Here is a 24,014-nt window from a genome sequence, read left to right as displayed (position 1 = left end):
ATCAACCAAGGTGTGAGGGAGTGGCCAGGGGTCAGAATGAGACCGGTAAGCCCTGGAAAGATGCTGGCCAGAGACCCAGCCCCTCTAAGGCTGGGCCCCCAGCAGCCCTCTCAGGGCCCCTCCAGGCCTGGGCTCCGGGGGGAGGAGGGGGTGATGCTCAGTCTTGCTCTGTCATGGCCGGGAGGCCCTCCCCAACTGCAACCCCTTCTCCTGTCTCCTTGGGAACCCTCGCTAGAGGGTAAGGAGAGTTCCCAGGTTTTCTGGAAGGCGCCTCCCTCTGTGTAAGGATTTCTGGGGCACACCTCCCCTCCTCTCAGCAAGAAGGTGCACGGCCAACAGCCTAAAACGCCTTCTTAGCGGCTCGCACCAGGAACCCTCACCTTCCTTGCCTGCACTTTCTCTCCACTGCTGGTCCTTCCTCCTCTTCTTCTGGCTAAAAGGCTCCCTCAGGTCTCCCTGGGGCTAAGGAAAAACCCTCCCTGATTTGCTGTCTCTAGCCACCAGGCCCCTCCTTCCCTCCCCTCCAAGCCCCCTAAAAAGGCAGCCCACATCCTCACTGCTCACGACTTACCCCCCACTCCCCCCACTGCTCCGGGGAAAGACTCCTCCAAGGGGCCTCTCTGCAGCCCACCCACAGCCGAGAGTCTTTGCAGGGGGATGGGGCCTGGAATTGGGACTTCTCTCCTCTAAACTGTGAGAATGAAATCCCTGCTGTTCTAGACAGGGCATCGTGAGGCCCTTTTACGCCAGCCACAGGGATGCCCCCCACTTGGACTCACAGGCCACCCCTCCCCACTCCACCTCTGCTCTCTCTGCCACCAGAGGGGTGGCCTTAGTTTCCTTCCTCCGGGGGCTACTGTCCTGCCTTGGGAAGCTCACTCCCCGGGCTCCAAAGACCCCCATGATGGGTCAGTCCCGGACTCCGAGCAAGTTTCGCTGCCTGCCAGCTGTCCCCCCTGTGGCCTGTTGAGCCCAAGCTCCCAGCTCCTAAGCCTTTCAGAACCCAAGCACCCCCTCTCGAGGATTCATGGTCACCCCCCCTTCCTCAGTGCCCCTCTTCCAGTTCCTTTGGTTGCCCCTTCGGCCTCATCAGGGCAATCATGCAGGGCCACACCCCCATCACCCACTGCCTATGTTCCCCCCCAACCCCCCACACTTACCTGCCCACCTGGGTGTTAGCCATCCCGCCAGGTTCCCACTTCCTCCCACGCCTTTGCTCAAGCTCCCCCCTGGGCTGGCCACTCTCTGCCTCTCAGCTCCAAGCCCAGCCCAGCTGTCCTGTCCTCGCTGGCCTCGCAGGGCCCAGCCACGACACCGGCGTCTCCACAGAGCCCCACCCTGGAGCCCCTCCTGCTCTGTCCTCCCTCTGTCCTCCCTCTGGAACCTTTTCCAGGAAGCCTGAGGGGCCCCAGTTTGGTTAAGTGATGAGGCAGGTGGAGGCGAGGGAAGTGGGGAGTGGAGACTAAGGGATGGTGTCTGGCAGCAGACAGAAGAGGGGTGTTCGCTTAGACCAGCGGTTCTCAACCTGTGGGTCGCGACCCCTTTGGGGGTCGAATGACCCTTTCACAGGGGTCGCCTAAGACCATCGGAAAACACATACATAATTACATATTGTTTTGTGATTAATCACTATGCTTTAATTATGTTCAATTTGCAACAATGAAATTGGGGGTCACCACAACATGAGGAACTGTATTAAAGGGTCACGGCATTAGGAAGGTTGAGAACCACTGGCTTAGAGGGTACTGAGCAGTTACGGAGGCCTCTGGTCAGTGTGAGGCACAGAGGGGTCGCATGTCAGAGTGGGTGGGTGAACGGAGGGGGAGAAGCAGGTGCCAGTGGCTATGCATTTATCCACTCATTTATTCACTCACAAATGTTCAAGGCAGTTGATCTTGAGCCACTTACTCAACAAATCACAGCTGAGCACCTATGTTTGCCCAACATGTGCTAGAGGCTGAGGATGCCACAGTGTTCTCCTGATGGAAGCAAAAAAAAAAAAAAAAAAGAAGAAAAAAGGAAAAAAATAAATAGCAAATTAGGGGGAGGGGGAAAGGTTGCATTTATTATAACAAATGCAATAACAAGAAAAACCAAGTAATGGCTAAAATATAGCCTAACAAGGGGCTGATGTTGGTAGGGGTAGTGAGAGAGGACTTCTTAAGGGAGGTAATGCCTGAACAGAGACCCAAGCATAAGCTGTGTGCGGGGTGAAGGGAAGAACATTCTGGAAGAGGGAATAGCATACTGGCCTGAGGCAAGAATGAGCGTGCAGAGTTCAGGCAACTGGAAAACCAGGTGATTGCAGAATCCAAGAGTGAGGGAGAGAGTGGGGGGACCGGGCACGGGCAGGGCCAGTACGTCCAGGCTGGGGCGGGAGCCAGAGCAGGATCCTAAACAGTTGAGAGGCGTGGTACCAGCACACATTCGCGGAGCCCTCCCCACCCTCTGCTGTTCTGAATGCTTTTCACATATTCACGCCCTCGATGCACACAGCACCCCGTGGAGGGAAGATGCGTGTTGCCGAGGAGGAAACTGGCTCGGGAGAAGTCGGGCACTTGCTCAAAGTCGCACGGCTCAAATGCAGCCCTCTGTCCCCAGAGCTTGTGCCCTAGCCGTCACAGCGCATGGTCTCTCTGTTTTATGTCTTTGAAAGACCACTCCTGCAGCCTCCATGGAAAGTGATCGGAGGGCGGGGGGAGGGGGAGGGGGGGGCCTGGCTGGGAGCCAGTGGCCAGGGAGGCTACGGCCAGGACGATGGCCGTGGAGGGGAGAGTTGGACGGACTTGAGCCATTTCAGGGGGAGAATTGACGGGACTTGCTAACGAGTTGCGTGTGGGATGGAAGGACAGAGAGGTAAAGGGTAACCCTCACTTTCAGGGGTGACCACCTTGGAGTAGGGAGGGAGGGCCGTTGACTGGGCAGGGACGGGAGTCTGCTCCGGTGCATGCCGGGTAAATGATGACCCACGATGAGATCCCAAACCCCTGACTGTGGGCCCACATCGGCCTATAGTCCTGGGAAGAGGTTCTTTCTCCTGTGCCCTCTCTCTCCCCAGCCCCGCACCAGTGATGTGCCCGCCACAAGCACTTAGATCAGCGGTTCTCAACCTGTGGGTCGCGACCCCTTTGCCGGTCGAACGACCCTTTCACAGGGGTCGCCTAAGACCATCCTGCATATCAGATATTTACATGACGATTCATAACAGGAGCGACATTACAGTTACGAAGTAGCAACGAAAATAATTTTATGGTTGGGTCACAACATGAGGAACTGTATTTAAAGGGCCAGAAGGTTGAGAACCACTGACTTCGATTAAGCCATCATTCTGCACGTATTCGTTGGGCTTCGTCGGTATTCCAGGCACAGGGGATTTAGTCCACGTTCCCGCTTGCATGGAACTGATGTGCTGGCCAAGGAGACAGGCGGCAAATGCATAAACAAGTAAGCAGATAGTGGCGGGCAGGGTAAGTGTTAGGAAGAGAAGTTAAGCAGGGCAGGTACCTCTCACAGATCTCAGAGCACTAGGGGAGACCCGCCAGGGAGCCTGAGTCCAGGGAGCCTGAGGCCAGGGATCAGCAGCCGCTGCCCCGGGGCCAACACTGCAGCTGTGACTTGCCTATGGCGGCTCTCACTCCCCAAGGACGGAGTCAAGTAGCTGCAAGGGATCACAGGGCCCACAAGCCTGAAATATTTACCACTCGGCCCTTTGCAGAAAAAGTGTGCCACCTTGATCCGGTTTCTTAAATAAGGAGATGGAAACCCAAGTCACCCAGCAAACTTGAAACCGAGTCAGAAACAGCCCAGCTCTCCTGCCTCCCAGATCTTTCTGCCATGCAGGGTGAGCTCGGGAGATGGAAACGTCATTTCTGCCCACCCTCCCACCCTCCTCTGTCAACCCTTTGCCAGGCTCCCAACAAGGGCCAAGCTGGCCTCTGACTTTCATCCCTGGTGTTCCCCGTACGCACCCTCAGGCTGGAACCTTAGCGAGCAGAAAAGTGGCTCAGAAGTAGACCGAAGGGAGGGTCAGAGACAGAGGGAGCCCTGGAAACCCACACACAGGGACCCCGACCCCCAAGGGGTGAGAGCTGCTTCGAGGCCTGGTCCCTGGCTGATGCTTGGGCGGCCTGTCCTTCCTCCTCTGCAGCCTGACCATGTGGCAGGGCAAGGAGGAAGTGGCCTTCCAGGAAACTCCCCACCTACCGCACAGCCCGCGCCTGCTCGGGGCAGCTTCTGCAGCTCCCCGTGGGTGCCAGGAGTCAGTGTCCCAAGGCTGACCCCGTGGGGGGATAGGGACCATGCTCTGTGGCATGTGGGCAAAGAGGAGGTGGTCTGGGGGGTGCCCCGGCTGCTCTCTGCAGAAGGAAACCTAGGAGAACCACCAAAAAAAAAAAACAGGCCCTTAGTAGACAGAGCGACGCTTCCTCACAGACATCCCGTCTCCCATCTGGGGAAGCTGTTTGTCCTTGGAGGTCCCCATGAAACCACGGTGGCTGCTACAGGCCTTGGGTGCACACGCGCACACACACACACACACACACAAATACACACACGCACAGAGCACCCCCAAGAGGCCAGCAAGGGTCCCCTCAGACCCCCCTCGGACAATGATCCCTGTAACGAAGGCGCCCGCCACAGACTCCAATTTGGTTCTGCTCTCTGGGCAGTCGCCATGATCAATCACGTTAAGGAGACACTTGAGCACTTAAGGCCCAGGCCATGTTCTAATTTGTCCAGGAAATCGCCTCTGGATTCTAAGGACGAGTGCGGGAGGAAATAAAATCGAAGTCGGAGGGGGAGCGATCGATAGCCCAGGAGGGCCAGGGAGCCAGGCACAGGTGGGGAGACCGGGCCAGGAGCACGCGGGGAGAAAACAGAAAGAGAATTTGAGAAGTCTGAGGCCACCAACGGCATGACTGACAGCGCTTCAGGTCGGGCTTTTTCTCTCCCTCTGCAGGACGCGGCGAGAGCTAAAAACAGAGGAAAAAGCCATCACAGGTATATTTATTGGGAATGGCACGCTGGCTGGGTCTGCATTTAGAAGCAGAGGGTGGACAAGGGAATTAAAAAAAAAATCACTCATTTTTGGTTCTAATTTTTAAAAATGATTTAGAGCCGCCATCCAAACTTGCCTAAGCCACTGGACGGCTGGGGGGAGGGGCTGCCCTCCCCAGCTGGCAGCCACTCACCCACCCCCTGCGCAGGGAGCCTAGAGCCCCATTCCCTAGACCAGCCTGCCATCTCTTTTGGGACAACAGGGCTCAAGCAAAATCCTGCCTTCACATGTTTGCATGGGGAGGAGGGGTGCTTTACGAAGCACTGTTCTTTGGAACGCTGCTCTTCAGAAGTGCTTGCCTAACGGAGTCTGTGCATCTTTCTGGGGTGACACGGGGAGCGCCGTGACCCACCCACATCCAGAACAGAGCGCGCTTCTCAGGGAACAGCAAGTGGCATCGAGGAAGTGGCTCCCAGATACCTGCCCCTGCCGGCCGGCCGGCCAGGGCCCAGCCCACCTGGGAGAAGGAGCAGCAGGGAGGGTCCAGGACTCTGGGTGTTTGCCAAACGCCCCAGGAAATGCGATGCCAATTTGGATGCCCCTGGGCTGCAGTCCCCGAGCTTGCCTTCATGGCTCTGTGGATGAGTGAGGGCAAAGTGCATCCTCCTGGCTGTGAGGTTAGAGGCTAACAGGTAGAGCAGGATTTTTCAAATTATAGACGGCAACCCACTAAAGGACATGAAATTCAGGACCAGAATCGGATTTCATTTCATCTTTGGCTCCTCCTCTCCTATTCCTAAAGATGAGCTGTCTGCATGCTTTGCTGGGACCCCCTCCACTGTGCAGCGGGCCCAGGCCCTCTGCCTGCTCAGGGACCTCCCCCCGCTGTGCGTCCTCCTCTCCCTCAGCACCCGTTTCTCCCTCTCTACTGGACCATTCACATGAACACACACATTGGCTGCTGCTTCTCTTCTATTAACAAACAAAACCATAAAGTTGGTGCCCTCCTGACCATGCTTTCCCTATAATTCCCGCCTCACTTCTAGAATGAGAGTTTTAAAAGCAAACCTCCTAGACACAGTTCTCCAGGCTTGCTGTCTCTAATGTCCCCTCCCCCACGGCCAGGGGTCCAGCTTCTGCATCTCCCCCTCCCCTCCATGGGGCTGTTCCCAAGGCCACCAAGGACCTACACAAGGTGAAATCCAAAGGCAGACTCTCCACCCTCAGCGGGTGGCTTACAAGCTACTTGTAAGATCAGCACAGATGATCACTTGCTCCTCCTTGAAATCTACCATCAGAGATTTTTTCAAAGTGTAGATGCCGCTTCATGAAGCTGTTGTTTCCATTATGGACATGCAGGGCCTGCACACTTCATCGAGGGAGCAGGTGCATTGTGGTCAAAAGAAGTCTGAAAACATACGAATACTCTGACACGGAGCACAGGGTCCAGAGAATGAACAGCGTGGGTGCAGGTGGCCCGTGTGAGTCCCTGTTGTCACTTGCTTTGTGTCTGGGACAAATTACTTCCATTTCTTGAGCCTTGGTTTCCTGCTCTGTAAAATGGGTAAAATAATACCTGTCCTTGGGGCTTAGTAAGGACCAAAAGAGATCATGAAAATAAAGCCGGTGTAGCTCAGTGGTTGAGTGTTGACCTATGAACCAGGAGGTCACGGTTCGATCCCCAGTCAGGGCAGATGCCCAGGTTTCAGGCTTGATCCCCAGTTGGGGGTGTGCAGGAGGCAGCCAGTCAATGATTCTCTCTCATCTTTGATGTTTCTCTCTCTCTTCCTCTCCCTTCCTCTCTGAAATCAATAAAAATGTATTTAAAATAAAGCCTCTGACACACAGTAGGTTGCTTAACACATTCTGTGGAATTAAAGAAAGAACCAGAAGCCTTAGCACAGTGGCCGGCACATGGTAAGGCAGTGGATGTTATTAGGACTCTGCACAGCCCTCATCCAGCAGCTACCTGGTAGGAGGTGAGTAGTAGGTATAGAACCTCCGTCCCAGCGACTGCAAGTGCATCAGGGGGAGTCTGTGCGAGAGGCCCAGGGGCACAGAGCCCGGCCCAAGCCACACGGCGGTGAGGGCACTGCCCGGACAGGAGCTGAAGGAAGTCCTTCTGTCGCCACCCGGGCTCCTCCCAGCTCCTCTGTGGTCCCGTGAGACAGACAGACCCAGCTTTCTCCCAGGGACGGAGCTTTTCAAAGGTAAGTTGCCCATCACTCCTACACTCCTGGATCAGGCCCCAGCCCCACCGGCCAGCACAGAGAGGCGCGGCTGGTCCTGGCGACAGCAGCTCAGAGGAACGGCGCCGGACGCCTCTCCGGGGGTTCTCCTCTCCTGTTCCCATGGCTTCACTTGCTCCTGCTGTGTCACCCCCGGTGCCAGGACACCCACCTCCGGGCCCAGTCGGCCCTTCTGCTCCTTTTCCGGGGAGTCTGGTGAACCGGGAGGGAGAGGGGGGCTCTGGAGTCCCAGCTGCCACCAAAGGGACCACTGACCCAGAGGAAGGGCCATCGAGCTTCCATTCACTCACGTTTGTAAGGGTCCCAGTGAGGAGGAGGCCCGGGAAAGCCATTCCTTGCCCTTCCAGCAGGGAGACCGCTCTGCTTCTCCGAGGAGAAAACACTCCTGCCACCGCCAGCTCAGGCAACTGGACCGCGGGAGGTGCTCCGAGGGCTCACCTAGGTCCCTCGGAAGCAGCCTCCGCCATCGGTTCAGTGGGCGCTCTGGTGGAGGCAGAGAACAGCCGTAACCTTTCACCTGAACCTGTGGCTGCATGTTAGCCTCACTGGAAAGTTTTAAAATGCTCATGCCCAGGCCCCTCCGTAGACTGCACCAGAACTGGGTGGGTGTTGGGGGCAGGGAGGCTTTCAAAGCTCCCAGGTGATCCTAGTGTGCAGCCAGAGCTAAGACCATCCAAGGGGAGGAAGAAGCCAGAGGACATGCTGGGTACCGCTTGCTAGCAAATGACCCTGGGTCAGTGGCCTAAAATTTGTCATCTGCCCTCCAGTTTCCTCTTCTCCAAACTAGTTCATCCTGGTTTCTTTCAACCCCTCCTCCCCGAATTGGGATGTCTGTTCTTAGTCGTAAGAATGGCTCCCTGGTCATGCTATCTTGCTTCTCTGAGGGGCTGAGGGGTTGGGCCAGCACCCAGGTGCTGCCAATAAAGGTGGGCCCCCACCTGCTGCACCGGGCCAACCTGGGTCCCGTCCCCATTGTAAGAATCCCTTCATGTCTATGCCTCATGAAAGATCAGAACTCCTTTGGGGATGGCCACTGTGACCCCCAGATCTTCCTCTACCCTTTGCAAAGCCATGCCATCCTTACCGCGGATTGGGGTGATGGGGCTTTCCTCCCCAGCCATAGAATAACGAGCACAACACATGTTTGCTGTGTGCCGCACACTGTGCCAGCTGTTCTAGGCCACAGGGATGTACGGTGAGAGAGCTGTGCTCACTCTCCCAAAGAGCTAGCAGTTTAGTGGAGGAGGCACCCTCCGTGTGAAACAGGCATTGTCATCATGGATAGCACACTTCCTGCCTCACAGGGGCGCTGCGGGTTAGAGGAGACAATTCAGGCAAAGCTCTGAGAGCAATGGCTCCCCCGCAGTAAGGGCTCAGCACCACGAGTTGTGTGGTGAGAACCTAAGGGGAAGTACTGTGGGCTCTGGGGATCCAGAGGGGAGCCCCTAACTCAGAGGGTAGCAGCAGTGGAGGCTCCCAGGAGTAAGAGAGGCATCTCCCCCTGCCCTGGCCTGGGCTTTTGGGGCCCCTGCTGGTCTTGAGGTGAATGGGACAGCAGTAGATTGCCAAGCCTGGGCTCTGGCCCTGCTGACACCAAGTGGGATTGTGGGTCCCACCCATGACCTGGCCATGTCTGGCAGGGCCCTCTCCTCGCCCTCTCCACCCCCCTACCCCGCCCCCCCCCCCCCCCCCCCCCCGCCAGGAGCCCTGGCAGGCCAAGGTGAGCAGGGAGGTGCACAGGAAGTATGTGTTGTGGGGGGACATAGAGGCCTCGTGGTGGAGGTCTCATGGCAGGGAAAGACCAGGAAAAGGTGTGGTCACTCTCCTCTCTGGGGCAGAAAGGAGGCAGTCCAGCTGACAGTCCCTGCCCAGGAGCAGCCGGTTCAGGCCTACGGGAGAGGCTAAGGAGAAGGCAGAGACCCCAGGATCAGGGAGAGCTTACGAGCCTGGGGGTGGGAACGGTGGTGGGGAGGGATCAGGGATGCTGGCAGCTTGGAATCTGGGTTCAGAATCCAGGGGTAGAGCCAAGGCACCTGGGCTTCCCGGGCGGTAACGGAGGGCAGACCAAGGGCAGCCTCTCCGTATGGAGAAGGAACGAGAAGGAGCATTTGGCAGAGTCGGGGTGTGGGCTGGGCCTTGTCTCCAGGACAGCCCCCTGCGCGCCACTCTCAGCATGACCGGCTTTGTAATCATCTCTTCACCTACATTCTTCCTGGCTCTGTGACCTGGGGCAGGTTACTAACCATCTCTGAGCTCTGGCTCTGTGTCTGAAAAAACAGAGTTAGTTAGAGACACTGCATGTAATACCCCTGCCAGCACGGTGAGCAGAGTTGGGGCTCAGGGATGGAGGTTGTCCTGGCTCCCTGCACCAATTTTTCATATCCATTCTTCCTTATTTATGCTCTAATTTTTTTTAGCTCTGGATCCACGGGCCTGTGGTGGGTTCATTCAAAGTTCTTATCCCAGAGAACAGAGACAAAGGGGCAAAGGAACAGGATGCTTGCTAAACCATTCCCCAAACCGTTCCTGGCGGCAGAAAATGAGCCTGGGATGAATGAGATGGCCTTGAAAATGACATAATTTGGGAGGAGGGGCCCTGTGCAAACATTCCTACTGAGTCAACCTCGCCAGCCAATGGTATCCATCCCTGGGAAATATTAAAAGGAAAGAAAGTACAGAAAAACAGCAACATCCAGACCCACAGCTAATTGGGTTGCAGGTGGCGGTGGGAGGCAGACCCATTTGACTCTGTCCCCTCCTTCCCCCAAGTGGCCCTCAGGTGACGGAGCAGACCAGCGCCTCTCGCAGGGAAACCAGGAAGAGAGGAGGAAAGAACTGGAGATGTGGGTGGCAGGAAGAGGGAATTAGGCAAAGAGAAATGGCCTCCAAAATGCAGAAACGCCCCAGCATGCCTGTTTCCCAAACCCGGACCATGAATCGAGGGGTGACAGGTCTCTCATCTCTGATGCCAAGAGCCAGGAGCTCTGGGCAGCCGCAGGTACTACATTTGCACCTGCCAGCACTTGGAAAGAGGCAGTAAAGCATCCTAGCAGGGCCCGGAATGCTAAGTGCCTGCAGCTGGGAAGGGACCGCCTTGCAGCGAGAACAGCTCAAGGCAGACGTCTACTGTGCAGCCACGTCCATGGTTCGGGGGCTGGGCCGGGCCGGGTTCCCGGAGACCCGCCGGCACACCCTCTCCTGCTCTGGGGTAGCCTTCTCCCAGGGGCTGGGACGGGGGCAGGACAGGTACACGTGTAAACTGGTTCTGGGGGCCACCCTAGGCTGGTGCCGGCCCAACCAGACTGGGACCTTCTGAAGGAAGCCAGGCGGCGGGGTGATTTACCGAGGCCAGCAGAAAGCGGGGTGCTTGAGTCACTGGTAAATAAAAGTGGGTCATAAAGCACCCGGGTAAGCCAGACATCTGGAAATACACCAGGGCCGCATCCCCCGAATGATAATAACGATAATAACGTTTATGCAGCCCTTACCGCACTGTGCCAGCCCCGTTCGTTCTAAGTGCTTTGTGTGCTGAGTAATTTACTTAATCCTCACAACAACCCCAAGAATGCTGCTAGCATTCTCTTCCTGTTCCATACCAGGAAGACGAGGCAGCACAGGGAGGCCAGAGCTACCCAAGGCAGAGCTGGAGCCAGTGCAGTCTCCTTCTGGAAGCCATGCCCTAGCCCGTGCTTCTCCAACCCTCCTGTGCCCGCCAGCCACCGGGGGCTGTCAGCATGCAGCCCCTGGCTCAGCCGATCTGGCTGGGGCCTGAGACTCGGCATCACCAACAAGCTCCAGGCACGTCTGCCCCAAGGAACACCCTGGAGGAGGAGGCTCTAACCACTACACTATGCTCCCACGACACCTCTGCCTGCCACTGCTCGGGCCCCTGGAGGCAGCTATGAATTGCACAGTTAACAGAAGCAGGCCCTCACAAGGGGCCAGAATTAAGGGACCTAATTCAACCCTGATTTCTGGGGTGGGGCCCAGGTTAGGATGTTTTGAAAGCTCCCTGGGTGATTCTGATGTGAAACCCTGGCAGAATCCTCAAAACAGATAATAGGGAAACCTCAGTCACCGTGTCCCATTCAGTCCCACAAAACTGGGGAACGTTCCGGGGGTTAGGTCAGGGAGGTCAAAGGTGCTTTCAGGAAGGGGAGGTGAGCCACCTCCTGGGCCAGTTGAGGGGTATGACTACTGTCTGCTAGGGCACCCCCTTCTTGTCCCCTGGGGCACCCCTGGAGGAGAGGGGCAGCTAGCAACCCCAGCCTGGCAGGCCCTCCGAGGCCCCCGCTTCCCCAACCATGAACTTTCAAGAGAGCGAACACGGACCTAGATCAGTTGAAGCTCTTGACAAAGATTAACTGAACCTCTGAGCTCAATTCCTGACTAGGCCTCCACCTTGCCCCCGCCCCACACCCACCCCCCCGCCTGCCCAGCCAGTCTTAGCAAGAATCCTGCCAAGTCAGTTTATTGAAAATCCCCGCCCTTGATATCTGATCTCCCTTGATATTTGATCAAGTTCCTCATCTCATACCTTGGTGTATATGTCCTTAACCTGCTTGCAGCAAGAATGCCCCGACCCTTGGTGGCCCCTCTTAGTAATTTTCCATCCACTGACCCCCTCACTCTGCTCTTTGGCTATAAATCCCCACTTGTCCTTGAGTAATAGGTGCTGAGCCTGATCTCTCTCTGAGTGCACTGGTCTTGCGTAAAGCCTCAAGTGGCAGAATAATTTTTCCTTTAATACCCCTCCTGCCCAAGGGAAAAGTCACCCCACAAAGTGAGCCGCTAACCAAACAGAATTTAGACTCCTCGTGCTGACAGTCAAGGCCCAGGCAATGACCGCAAGCCTTATTTCTCTTACGGCAAAGTCGGGTGCTTTACTGCTCCTCACATACGCCGGACCTTTCTCCCATCCTGCCTTTGCCTAGGCTTTTCCTCCCACCTGGAATGTCTCCTCCCATTCTCCTAACCCACCTGCTCTGATTCACAGCATTCTCTCTTTTTTTTATTTTTTAAATATATTTTTATTTACTTCAGAGATCAAGGGAGAGATAGAAACATCAGTGATGAGAGAGAATCATTGATTGGCTGCCTCCTGCACGCCCGCCTACTGGGGATCGAGCCTGCAACCTGAGTGTGTGCCCTTGACTGAAACTGAACCCAGGACCCTTCAGTCCACAGACTGAAACTCTATCCACTGAGCCAAACTGGCTAGGGCACGGCATTCTCTCTTGGTGATTCGACTACTTATCCCTGAGTCTGCATTCCCCACTGTCTTCCATAACTATGCAACCACCCATTTTAGCTGGTCACATGGGTCTCTGGGCGAGGGGAGAAATACTACATTTCCCAGCCTCCTTTGCAGCTCACGAGGTCACATGACCAAGTTCTGACCAATGAGTTCAATGTGAGCAAAAGCAAGTGTGTTCCTTGCAGGAGTTTGCTTATGCCTCTCCTTCTCTTCTTCCTATCTGATGTAATGGCTGAATTCCAACAGCCATCCAGGATTGCGAAGTGATATTGAACATAGAAGTTACACATGGTGAAACAACTAGGTCCTGACAACATGGAACATCATAACAGGGTTGAAGTGGCCCCTCCAGACTTGAACATGAAAGAAAAATTACCTTCCATCTGGTTTAGCCACTACGCTTTTGGAATTTTCTATAACTCACTGCTGAACTTAATGCTACTAGATCCACCCCTTCAAAGCTCTGGAGGCATGGACTCTGGATTCTTGGGTTTACCACACTACACTACAGAGAATCATCATTTTCATCCTCTTCCCAAATTACATAGTAAGAAATCTGAAGACTGGGACTGTGTCTTATACATTTGCATCTTCTCCTGTCCCATGAAGCAGGAGGCTCATACACAACACAAAGCATGTCCGAAGATTGAGTTGGATTCTTTCTATTATACTCCGCATGGCTTCCTAGTTCGTATATCCTCAGCAGGCCACAAACCCTCCTGGTATGGCGCACCCAAGGAGAGCTGCCCTTCCCCCCATCCAGGCAGAGTGCAGCCCCCCTCCCAGGAGGAACGTGCCCTTACCAGGATGTCCGAGTCCTCAGGTGTCTCCCCTGGGGCTGGGCTGGAGCAGTTGCTGAGTTTGAATATCCAGTAGTCCTTGGCGGTGACAAAGAAGTTCCATGGCAGGAGGCCGCCAATGCCCAGGCTGAAGAAGATGATGTAGGCACCGTTGAAGCGGTCCTCGGGCCTCGGCAGGCTGGGCGGCGAGCGGTCCAGCAGCTTCTCAAGCAGGGCTTCCTGGTCCGAACACAGAGAGCTGCTTGCGGTTCTGTAGGTGGAGTTTGAACTCTGATGGATGTTGTCCTCTGAGACAAAGGCCACTGTTGAAACAGAGACAGGGCAGGTGATCAGAGGCGAAAGCTGGCTCAGTGGTTGAGTGTCGACCTGTGAACCAGGAGTTCACACTCAATTCCTGGTCAGGGCACATGCCCAGGTTGCGGGTTTGATCCCCAGTGGGGGGCGATTATTTCTCATTATTGATGTTTCTATCTCTCTCCCATCCTCTCTGAAATCAATAAAAATATATTTTTTTTTTTTAAAAAAAAAGAAGCTAACACTGGGGACTCACCCATCCTACTAAGCTGAACAGATGCCCACCCTAGGGCCTATGGAGTCACCAGAGCATGGTTAGAGAGTTTCAGCTTTAAGGATCAGGGAGAAAGTCAAGATGTCAGAACTGTAAGTGACCTCAGCCAGTCCGCCCACCCCATGCGGGAAACACAGGTAGCAAACAAGTGTGCGGCTGGCAGGGAGTAAGGCAATGGGGCCTAGTGGGGCCTGTGGCAATCAGTCCAGAAGGGTAAACCTGGGCTCAAAGTATTCATGCTTCTATGCAGCCATAACAAAGGAATTAGGACCCTTGGCGGGCAAAGCATGCTCTCTCAACTCTTTTCAACTTTATGTGAGAAAGGAGCAGGAGAGTGTGTGGAATATGCTACTGTGTGTGCAAAATAGCAAGGCTGGGGTGGGTGGAGAGGAGACTGTACACACGTATGTCTGGAGAGATACCAAGTAATTTCCAACAGCGTTGCCTCTGAGGAGGGATGGGGACTGGGAAGGAGGGGACTTCACCTCATACTCTTTTGTGTCTTTTTGAATTTTGAAGTAGGTAAATGTATTACCTGCTCAAAATAAAATCATAAATAAATAAAGGCATTCAAATTTAACTTTTTTTTTAAGCCCATGGTGTCTAGAGCTGCCTTCAGAAGCCAGTTTGAGACAATGAGTCCACTCCCTCACTTCATTTATGGGGAAACAGAAGTGCAAAGAGTGGAATGTCACAGGCCAGGTAAATGAACAAGCCTGGCTTTGCAACTCCTGCCTTGGCTCCCACCTCTACTCATCACGTCCCACCCACCGGGAGACCGCCACTCCCTACCTGTGGCAGCTCCAGAGGCAAAGGGAAGGTTCTAGGTTGGTAGCAACTATTGCCCACATGGCCTTGGGCACGTCGCCATGTTTCTGAGCCTCAATATCCCCATCAGCAAACCTAGGTTTGTTTTTGTTTTGTTTTTTCAAAAACCTAAGCCTTTTTATAATGGCTGTGTAACTACAACTGCTAGCAAAGCCTGGCCCACGGGAGCAGCTGTTGGACAAAACATCAGCATCTTCCCTGCCATCATGGGCTTGTCACCTGGCTGGCTGGCTGCTGAATTTGACTGCAAGGTCGCAGGCCTAGTCTATGCTCTATGTAGCACCTAGGATGTGGCAGCGGCTTGATAGATGGAAAATGCTTCCATAAAGCTGAGGACGGGACACCCTAGTCCCACTGCAGTAGCTTCCTTCCTCCCCAATAAATCAATAAATGAATGTGCCTCGGCTCACATGGGAGGCTGAGCCTTAACTCGGAGCATCAAGCCAGGCAGAACGGCGGCCTTTCTTCCCTGGTGAGATGGGAACGCCCTGTCGCATAGGCACCAGCCTTATCTGTTACTTCAAAGAGCCTCACAACATTCCTCGGAATTAGGCAGCACAGCAATTATTGTCTACTTTTTTTTTTTAATGCAAAGAATGAGGACTTAAACACACTTGATTTGTCCCACATTCAAACAAGTAAGAACTCCCAATAGTTAAATAATTAAAACCCAGTACTCATGCATGCTAAGGTGTGTGTCTAGCACTTGAGCCTGACAACAGCCTAACAATAAGGTAGGTACTATTCTAAGACCCTTTTAACAGATGAAGCGTGAGGGTCAGAAAGGTTAAGCAATCTGCGGAAGGACACACAGCTACCAAATGACAAGAGTGAGGCTACACAGCCAAGCAGTCTGAGGCCCACGGCGACTCCTTGGCCGCCCAGAGAGCAGGCTGTTTGGCAAGGTGAGTCAGTGCCTGCAGGCTCCAGGTACCATGGACAGGGGGCCTCCTCCAGGAAGGCCTCCGGCAAGGGAGCTGTGAGCAGAGGTGAAAGCACCTTCCTCAATGTTTGCTGAATGAACGAATGGCCAGGATATTCTCCCCCGAGGCTGCTTGTACCAGGCGCAGGCAGGCAGGATGCTGCCTGTGGGTCAGCATGGCTATTTTAAAATCTCCTGGTTGAGCTTTTAAACTCTCCTGGTTGAGCAGAGCCTTTTCCCAGCCTGGACTCACAGGGCACCCAGCACTAACCAACTAACCAGACAGTACTGGGGCGCGCACACCCACACACTCACCTTCTAAATTAGTGTTTTAAAATTATGGCTCATGTAGGACAGTGGACAAAGGGCAAGCGGTTTTTCCAGATGTTCCAGCTACAAGGGTGGGTGCAGGGCCAACAGCAGGGCTATGGGGCCCACACTCTCCGGACCCAGCCTCAGCTCCAGGCGTCTATTTGTCCAGGGCCATTCAGCCCTGACGAGTTTCTGAAGAGCTGGAATCTTCTCCCGCGGTCACAGGCCAGGGCACTGGCCTGAGCCGTCTCATTACTGTTTATAAAAGCGAGCGGCTGGCGTTCAGATTGAAAAGAAAAAGGGGGAGCTGGCTGTCTGGCGTGTCTCTCCAGCACCCACCGGAGCTGGCCACACGGGGCCCTGCTCTCCTCCTGGGTGCCCGGACCAGGGGCAGCCTCTATCCAAAGAAGCAGAAACTTGTGGGGCCTGCGGCCACTGCAGACCGCCCTCTGCACCTGGTGCTGGTTCCGAGGAGGGTTCTGACTCTGGCTGAGGTGGTCTCCCCTCTGTGCCTCCCTTTCCCCATCTGTGAAGTGGGGCTGGGGCTGGGGAGGCGAACCTGCTGGGAACGCATCGCTGGGAAAGGCCAGGCGCCACGCAGAGGCCATGGGAGAACCGGCCTCGGCGCGGGGGACGCTCCCAGGCGCAGGCGCAGGCTCCCCCGTTTGGGGCAAGAGTCAACCACTTACTTGGGGCTGAGTTGCCCTTCCCCGCCACGCACCCCCTCCCCCCAAACCACACACATCCAGATGGTGAGGCCCAGCCTCGGGAAACGCACGAGGAGGAGGGGGAGGGTCCGGAGGAGAAAGTAGACCCGGAGAGGACAGTGAGAGGAGGGGGGCAGGGGGAGCGCGGGAGGAGGCGCCGGGACCTGGGGAGGGGCCGTGGCGGGACCCGTGCAGCGGGAGGGGCGGGAGGGTCCCGAGCTCCGGTGGAGCAGCCTCCGGCCCGGCCCGGCCCGTGGGGGCGGGCGCCGAGCGCGGGAGCCCGGGGGCGACCGGGACGCTGCAGAGCTGGCCGGGGGCCAGGCCGCCCGACCTCGGCCCGCACTTACTGTCGCCACCGCGCCGCCGCCGCCGCTGCCTCCCGGGCCGCCGGGGCCACTGCGACTCGGGGCGTCTCTGGGCCCCAGGCCGGGCTCCGCCCCCGCCCCGCCCCGCCCCGCCCCTCCGCCCGCGCTTCCCGGTTTGCAAACCGGCCTTTCATCCCCCGCGCCCACTCACCCGCGGAGGCCCCGGCGCGGCGCTTGGGGACTGCCCCGCGGCGCTGCAGCGCGTCCCTCCTCCACCCGCAGCGGACCCGCGTCTCCCCTACCCCTCCGCTCCCAGACTCGCCTCCCCCAGACTTGCAGAGCACCCCTCTGATTGCAGTCCCCACTCCTCCCTGGTCCCCCCCTCCCCAGCGCCACCCCAGGGGTCCCCTCCTGCCCCAGAGCCTGGAGCTGGCCCCAGCCCCCCAGCTTTAGCTCAGTGTCAGGCCTCCTGTGCGCCAGGCCAGCGCCATGAAGATGGTCCTGGTCATGGTCACACTGAGGCAGGGGGGCAGCGGGGACAGCCCTCAGGACCCCCCACCCCACCCACCAGGCCTCCCAGGAGCCGCCAGACCTTCCTGTCTAAATCGCAGACCCAGCGGGCCTCGTGTTCTCCTGAGTTCTGTAAGCCATGCTATCAAGTCATTGAAACAGAAGATGGGTGGGGATTGTGGGCACTCCCAACTTCGTAGCCAGAGCAGATGGAAGTTTTGTTATATTGGTGTTAACGTAAAAACTATTGAAACCTGTAAAGGATTTTTGTGAGTTTATTTGAACCAAACTGTCGACATATGCCGGCAAGCAGAACCTCAATGAATTGAGATAATGCTCCGGAGAATGGGGGGGGGGGGGGGGGAATGTTACATCTGCATTTATACATTGCAATCAAAGAATGGATGTAGGTGGGTTACATGAAATTCACTGGTGATAGATTAAGGAGGAGGGATAAAGCAAAGCAGGGGAAACCCCTGGGATTGGATAAAAAGTAAAATGATGGACACATACTTAGGTGGGTGCAGGAGCAATTAACATGATAATGAATGAATTTGTGGTCTCTGTCCTGGCACCCAGGCACGTTAGGTTGTGCCCCAGGGGCTCCAGAAAAAGGGAAGTTACAAGTTACCCAGACATTTCAAGGATATGTTATCATAGATGCAAAAAGACAGATAGGCTCAGTTAAGGTAAAGGTTGACCTTGTCAGTGAAGATACCGGCCTAGGACGTAACCGCCCACCATCACTGCTTTTAGTTAAAGTTTAATTTCAGACCATCCTTTGTGGTTACTCTAGGTCTCTGAGTTTGCAAGACTGCCATGCAGGCTTCCCCTGAGCTTGTCAGGTCAGCATGTGGCCCCTTTCGTCCACATTGGGGACTAGTTATAGTTTTAAGAAATATTAATCATGCTCTGTTGACCGTGATCGTTTTGTTCTGATTAAAGAAAGGACTTTCTAACCTGACTGGGAGTTGTATGCCCCTGGGACCTGGGAGTCAACCTTGGACCTGGGAGTCAGCCTTGGAATGTGGTCCATTATAGAAAGATTAGCAACCTTGGTTCCCAAACAATGGAGCCCCACCTGCCTGTGGTCTGTAACCATTGTACCCATTCCTATTCATTTGGCCTACTTCCCCAGGTAACCTTCGTCCTGCCCAATATCAGCTGCTAGCTTTTGGGGGGCTGCAGAAAAGATGTTCCTGGATGACCTGCTGCTCTCCTATACTGCCAGCATTATATTTTAAAAGTATATTTTTATTTATTTCAGAGAGGAAGAGAGAGATAGAAACATCCATGATAAGAGAGAATCATTGATCGGCTGCCTCCTGCACTCCCACTCGGGGATCGAGCCCTAAACCCAGGCATGTGCCCTGACAGGAATTGAACCGTGACCTCCTGGTTCATAGGTCGTCGCTCAACCACTGAGCCACATGGGCCAGGCACTGGCATTATTGGAATCAACCCTCCTTTATGATTCAATTCTATTTCTGCTTAATTGGCTCAAGTAGTGATAGGCAGCCCAGACCCACCGGTTGTCTGGTTTCAGTTTGGGTACCCTGGGTACCCCATATTTGAGACTGGTGTCTGAAGTGTGGGCAACCTTGTGGCTCTGAGCCCTGAAACCTATGGGGCCTGGTGCTGGCTCCAGTAGATAGTGCTGTGACTGGACAATCAGTGGGTCCGGGCTGCCTGTCACTACTTGAGGCCTTGAAGCAGAGACAGGGTTGAATCCTATATGTGCATTTATTCCAATACTGCGGGCAGTAGGGGACAGCAGCAGGTCATCCACAAAAATCTGCTCTGCAGCCCCCCATAAGCCAGCTGCTTATAGAGTAGGACAAGGATTACATGGGACGTAGGAATTACAGGCATGGGGAGGCAGGCTATGCAGGCTGGAGTGAGACGCCATTGTTTGGGCAACAAAGTTGTTAATCTTTCCATGATAGGCCAGTCTTGAGTGAGAATGAACCCCATTCCAAGGTTGACTCTCATGTCCCGGGGACATACAACTTTCCGCCAAGGTAGAACGTTCTTTCTTTAACCAGAACAAGGCAATCCTGGTTAATAGAGCATGGTTAATATTTCCCATACCATAACCAGTCCCCGGTATTCTTGTTTTGCCAGAATTGAATTGAATCATGGTGTCCTGAGAGTTGGAGAATTGATTGTTGGTGTGGAAAACCCCACCCACTGGTGTCAGTAGTGTGGAGAGCAGAAACGGTGCAGAGGCCCGAGGTGCCAAGGGCTGGGGTCCGGGTCCAGAAGAGCTTGTGCACTTCCCAGGGGAAACAGTACCATGGAGGGTGGGCGCAGGTGGGCGACAGCCAGGCCTGGGCACCAGCCACCCTTGCCATGGCCCCACATCCCTGTTGGCCCCACTCCACAGGGCACAAGTCCAAGGCCTAAAAAATGTCGCTGGCCCAAGGACACACGGTGGTGCAGCCTGCTTGTACCCCTAGATGGGACTCTGAAGTCCTCACCTGTTTTCTGTCCCGCCACGTGGCTCCCCTGAGGGCCTGGCGCAGGCGGGGAGAGTGGAGAGTGGGATGGAGGGAGAGGACTTCTCAGGAAGGGTGACTTGGAGCTGAATCTCAATGGCATGTGGCCATGGAGAAGAGCAGGGAGGACGCTCCAGGAGGGGCAGAGGGCTGAGGCAAAGGCCCAGGTGACAGCCGGGATATGTCCCTGGAGGGTGATGTGTACTTGGTGAGGCTGTAAGAAAGGCTGGGCCCGGCTTGGGATGGCCCCTGAGAGCTAGAATGGGGTGTGTGTTCCAGGAGACCGCTACCAAGGCGGGTCTGCCCCAGCACTACCTGGGTGTGTGGGTTCTTGACTTCGTACAGGAAAGACTTCACAACACCAGTCCAGGTGACTGTGAGAGGAGGTTTATTAAAGCTGGGGGCAGTGAAACAAAGCAAGGGCTTAAGGTAGAAGAGTCAAGATCACAGCAACTGTGAGACCGGACAACCAATGGCCCGGGCTGCCTGTCGCTACTGGAGCCGAGTAAGCAGAGACAGGGCTGAATCACACATGGGCCTTGATTCCAATAACGCCAGCAGCTTGGGAGAGCAGCAGGTCATCTAGAAATCTACTCTGTCTCCCCATAAGCCAGCTGCTTATGTGGGGTGAGAGGGCAAAGAATACATAGGGAGGTGAGCAAAAGGAATGGGACTGGGTATAATGGTTACAGATTACAGGCAACGTGGGCGGGGGTCTGCAAAGGGCAGGGGGCGGCCGGGACCCCACCGTTTCCTTTCCTGCAAGAAGGTTGTTACTCTCGCCAGGATACTGGGACACTCCCACGTCCGCCTGCATTTCCATGTGGTGAGGCTGAGGAGGGAAGGGACAGCATGGGCGACAAAAGTCCTTGGGTCCAGTGAGGGCAGCGGATGCAGGGCTGTTCCTGGCCCAGCCCCCCAATCATGATTTCATCTCTTTGGTGCTTTGTTGCTCTGTCACATGACTGCTTCTCTCCGTGCAAAGTCCTGAGTGGTATGCAGTCATTTCAGTCTTCACTTGGGGAGAACACGTGTGCATGTGAAGGAGTGACCGTTTCAGACACCTGCTGAGGGAACCAGAGGTATCAGGAGGCCCCCTTTACTGCTCAGAGGTGTGTGTGGGTGGGGGGGGCTTTCTCCATGTGGGAGAGGTGCCAGCCCCTTGGGGTTAGCCGGTTGCTGGGACTGGGTCTTGGAAGGGACTCGGGATGGCCTCCGTTGTTAAGACAGAAAGACTAGAAGGAAACAGGTTGCTAATGCATCTGCTGGGCTGCCTCTGGGCCAGTGTGGGCTCGCCTTCTCCTCCAGGACCTAGACAGATGGCAGCGGCAGCTCTAGCTTGGGGACAAGATGAGGCAGGCAGCTTGGGCCACACTCAGCTTCCCAGGGAATGTTCGAGGCTGTGGGGCGGGGGAAGGAGTACATTGCAATAAGAAGCTGAATTTGAAAGTGGCAGAGCCACGATTCAAATCAATGCCTTTCTGTCTCCAGAGCCCAGTCAGGGTTCCATCAAAGGTGGCTGGTTGTGGGGGTCACACAAGCTCCTTACCTCACCTGAAGCCTGCTGATCTGTAGGAGATGAAGCAACCGGAAGAGCAGGATGGATGCTGAGGCCTCCAGGTGCAGGTTTGTGTGCCGATGCTGCCCTCTTGTGGCTGTGCTCTGTCATTGCCGTGCTCACAGGCTGGGCTGGCTCAGTGGGGCTGCATTTCCTGCTTTGCAGGGTAAACTGGGCCCCCAAGCAGGGCAAGTGGATCCCGTAATTCTCTGCTTCCACGTCACTAATCAACCCCTTTCCCTCTCCTCCTCCCCCACGACTTTAACCACCTGTCCTCGTGTTCAACTGCTCCCCTGGGAAAGTTCCGGCCTCGTGGAGGTCCTTGACCTGACTCTCCTCTGTGCATCAGTCATCTTTCCTTCCACCCTGAGCCCGCTTAGATCCCATGGTCCATCATTTTAGTAACATCTTAGCAACACCCTGCACTCCCACGTCCCTGGTCTCCTGGTGGCGCTGCTGGCCAACCCTGGGCGAACAGACACGCCCCCCCCCCTGCTCCCCCCCCCCCACTCACACACCTGAGCGACTGAGCCTCGCTGGTGCAAGTGCCAGCAGGCCGGCGGATCCCTGTGAACTCATGGTACCTACCTGAGGACGCGTCTCCTTGCCTGTGCTTCACCGTGACCTGTTGCCACCTTCCCCCTCCACTCGCCTCCAGCCCCGAACACACCCCATCCCAAGAGGGCCTTGCCTCCGGCCTCCTACTCGACAGAAAAAACAGAAGCCGCCAGAGAGGAAATCCTCATTGCACGGCACCAAGTCTGGCCCCATCAGCCCGTTTCTCTCCCCCCCCCCCCATTATAACGGTCTTCCTCCACCATCAGAGGGCCCGTTTCCCTCCCCCCCCCCCCCCCCCCCCAGTTATAACGGTCTTCCTCCACCATTGGAGGGCGAAGTCCTGCTACTGTAACCGGGATTGTGTCCAGCGGAGACCGAACCTGGCTCGCCATCCGCACCAGCTCCGGAGAGCAGGGCACACCAGGCTCGCCTCTGCTCCCTTAGGGCCTGGCCCAGAGCAAGTGGTTGCTGAATGACTGACTGGACGCAGGAGCGAGCAGGAGCTGGTGCACCTGGGGAGATCCGAGGCGCTGAGGAGACAGAATGAAAAGTGACATGAGGCAGGGCAGAGGGAGGTGGAAGGGGCAAGGATGCTGACTGGGGTCCCAGTTTGCTCATCTGGAGGGATGATGGGGCTTCCGCTGGGACAGGAAATGCCAGCAAAGCCAAGATTTGGGGGCAGGTCCGGAGTCCTGACTTGTCATGTTGAGTTTGAGGTGCCTTTGAGGCACCAGGGGGCGATGTCTGGGAGGCATATACAGCTCAGGGAGAGGCGGGGCTGAAGGCCTAAGTTGGGGGTTATCAGCTCTGTGTGGTAGTCGCAGCTGTGAATGAGGATGAGATGAACTAGGAGTGGGGTGAGGGTGGGAGGGGAGAAGGAGCCCAGGACTGTGCCCTTGGGTCTGCGTTCCCCCCTCTGTAAAGCCAGGAGGGGAGTCCCCGAGCTGCCATCGCCAGGGGCTGGCAGTGGGGTTGGTTCTGGAGGTCGAGGAGGGGATGTGTGAAGGTGTTACAGGAAGGCCACAGGGTATGTCAAGGTCAGGGGTGATGCGGGTTCGGAAGGCGGGGCTGCAGCTGGGCTATGTGTGGGGCTGTGGCAGGAGCCCTGGACCAAGAGTCCCTGGCCTCCTGCCTACATGAGAAGGAAAAACATGAGGCGCCACTGACATAATACACTTGAAAGAGCTGTGTGCTCTCAGGTCTGCCGACGCAAAGAGCTACTCCTTCTCATCTTCACCTAATAGGCAGGCACAGGTTGTGTAAATAGATGTATAAAGCTCATAAAAAGGGAGGTGATAGTAAAAGTTCAGCGACACACCTGCAGCTGCTATTGATGCTGACAACATGGAAAGGGACTAATAGTTATCACTCTCTGTGTTGACACTCACCATCTCCTTTCATTCTCACAGTAAATCGACGAAGAAAGGCTTGTCATCCCCATTTTGTTGTGTGACTATCTGAGGCCCCAGGAGTTTAAGCGATTTGCTCAGGGTCACGTGGTTAGCAGATGACGGAACCTGGGTTCAAACCAGATTCCTTCTTCAAAGCCAAAGCTTGTCCCCTTAAACCTGCAGCCGAGCTGGGAGCGGGGGTGACGTCAGGCTCTCGTTCCCGAGGGGCCTCAGTGCCAAGCCCTGTGCTCAGCGCCTCCCACACGTTGGTGGCTCTCTGCCTCCCACGCGCTGTGCTGTGGGCGTCATCATTTCCCCCTGTGGGAGTGGAGGATGCAGAGGCAGGCCGCCAGGAACCCGAGGGGCACAGGGGGCACGTGGACACTGAGCCGTGCCACGTGAGAACGGGGGGCCGTTCCCTGGAAGAGAAATGGTGCCAGGGGGGACCATGAGAGCTGTTTGCGAATATTTCAAAAGCTGCCAGAGAGTGGAAGACGCAGACTTATTTCTATTGATTCTAGGGAATAAAACCAGCCCCTCCCGTGAAAATAAGTA

General features: G+C 55.6%; 1 protein-coding gene and 1 long non-coding RNA gene across 4 annotated transcripts in view; both read right to left on the bottom strand.

Moving 5' to 3' along the window:
• Positions 1-17,072, bottom strand: part of SLC29A3 (solute carrier family 29 member 3) — a 43,393-nt gene extending 26,321 nt beyond the window's left edge. Inside the window, exons 1-2 of the mRNA XM_036337000.1 lie at positions 16,987-17,072; positions 13,306-13,604 (exon numbers count right to left, since the gene is read on the bottom strand). Coding sequence (XP_036192893.1) covers positions 13,306-13,604; position 16,987 — 300 coding nt within the window. The 5' untranslated portion in view covers positions 16,988-17,072. The remainder of the gene's footprint in view (positions 1-13,305; positions 13,605-16,986) is intronic.
• A 3,251-nt stretch (positions 17,073-20,323) lies between these two features.
• On the bottom strand, positions 20,324-22,270 carry LOC118670114. 3 transcript variants are annotated; one of them, XR_004972218.1, is made up of 3 exons: positions 22,099-22,270; positions 21,502-21,681; positions 20,324-21,016 (listed from the first exon to the last, which is right to left on the bottom strand). It is a non-coding gene; the product is annotated as an uncharacterized LOC118670114 (long non-coding RNA). The 3 variants fall into 3 exon arrangements; XR_004972219.1 differs by lacking the exon at positions 22,099-22,270 and having other exon boundaries at positions 20,324-21,352; positions 21,502-21,980; XR_004972217.1 differs by lacking the exon at positions 22,099-22,270 and having other exon boundaries at positions 21,502-21,980.
• Between the last annotated feature and the right edge of the window lie 1,744 nt (positions 22,271-24,014).

Source organism: Myotis myotis, unplaced genomic scaffold (genome assembly GCF_014108235.1).
Source record: "Myotis myotis isolate mMyoMyo1 unplaced genomic scaffold, mMyoMyo1.p scaffold_m19_p_15, whole genome shotgun sequence".
Lineage (NCBI taxonomy): Eukaryota > Metazoa > Chordata > Mammalia > Chiroptera > Vespertilionidae > Myotis > Myotis myotis.
This window is presented reverse-complemented; position numbering and strand designations above follow the sequence as displayed.